Source organism: Austrofundulus limnaeus, unplaced genomic scaffold (genome assembly GCF_001266775.1).
Source record: "Austrofundulus limnaeus strain Quisiro unplaced genomic scaffold, Austrofundulus_limnaeus-1.0 Scaffold22733, whole genome shotgun sequence".
NCBI classification, from domain to species: domain Eukaryota; kingdom Metazoa; phylum Chordata; class Actinopteri; order Cyprinodontiformes; family Rivulidae; genus Austrofundulus; species Austrofundulus limnaeus.
Genome location: NW_013975135.1, coordinates 1 through 242, shown reverse-complemented (window position 1 = coordinate 242; position 242 = coordinate 1). Strand labels below are relative to the sequence as shown.

At 39.7% G+C, this 242-nt stretch overlaps 1 protein-coding gene across 1 annotated transcript; it reads right to left on the bottom strand.

Annotated features, from left to right (window-relative positions):
* Nucleotides 1-3: 3 nt before the first annotated feature.
* On the bottom strand, nt 4-236 carry LOC106512857 (gastrula zinc finger protein XlCGF49.1-like; the record flags this gene model as incomplete). The annotated part of the gene is made up of 1 exon (XM_014001371.1): nt 4-236. A coding segment is annotated over exon 1 (222 nt), but the record flags the coding sequence as incomplete, so codon positions are not given.
* Between the last annotated feature and the right edge of the window lie 6 nt (nt 237-242).

Below are 242 nucleotides of genomic sequence, written 5' to 3'. Positions count from 1 at the left end.
GAAACTCTTCCCACACTGTTTACAAGAATATGGCTTTTCACCTGTGTGAGTTCTCATGTGTATCAATAAGGTACTCTTATGAAAGCAATTCAGCCCACATTGCTTGCAAGAATAGGGATTCTCACCTATGTGAGTGCTTATGTGTTTCAATAAGCTGGACTTTTTAGAGAAACTCTTCCCACACTGTTTACAAGAATATGGCTTTTCACCTGTGTGAGTTCTCATGTGTACCACTAAGGTAC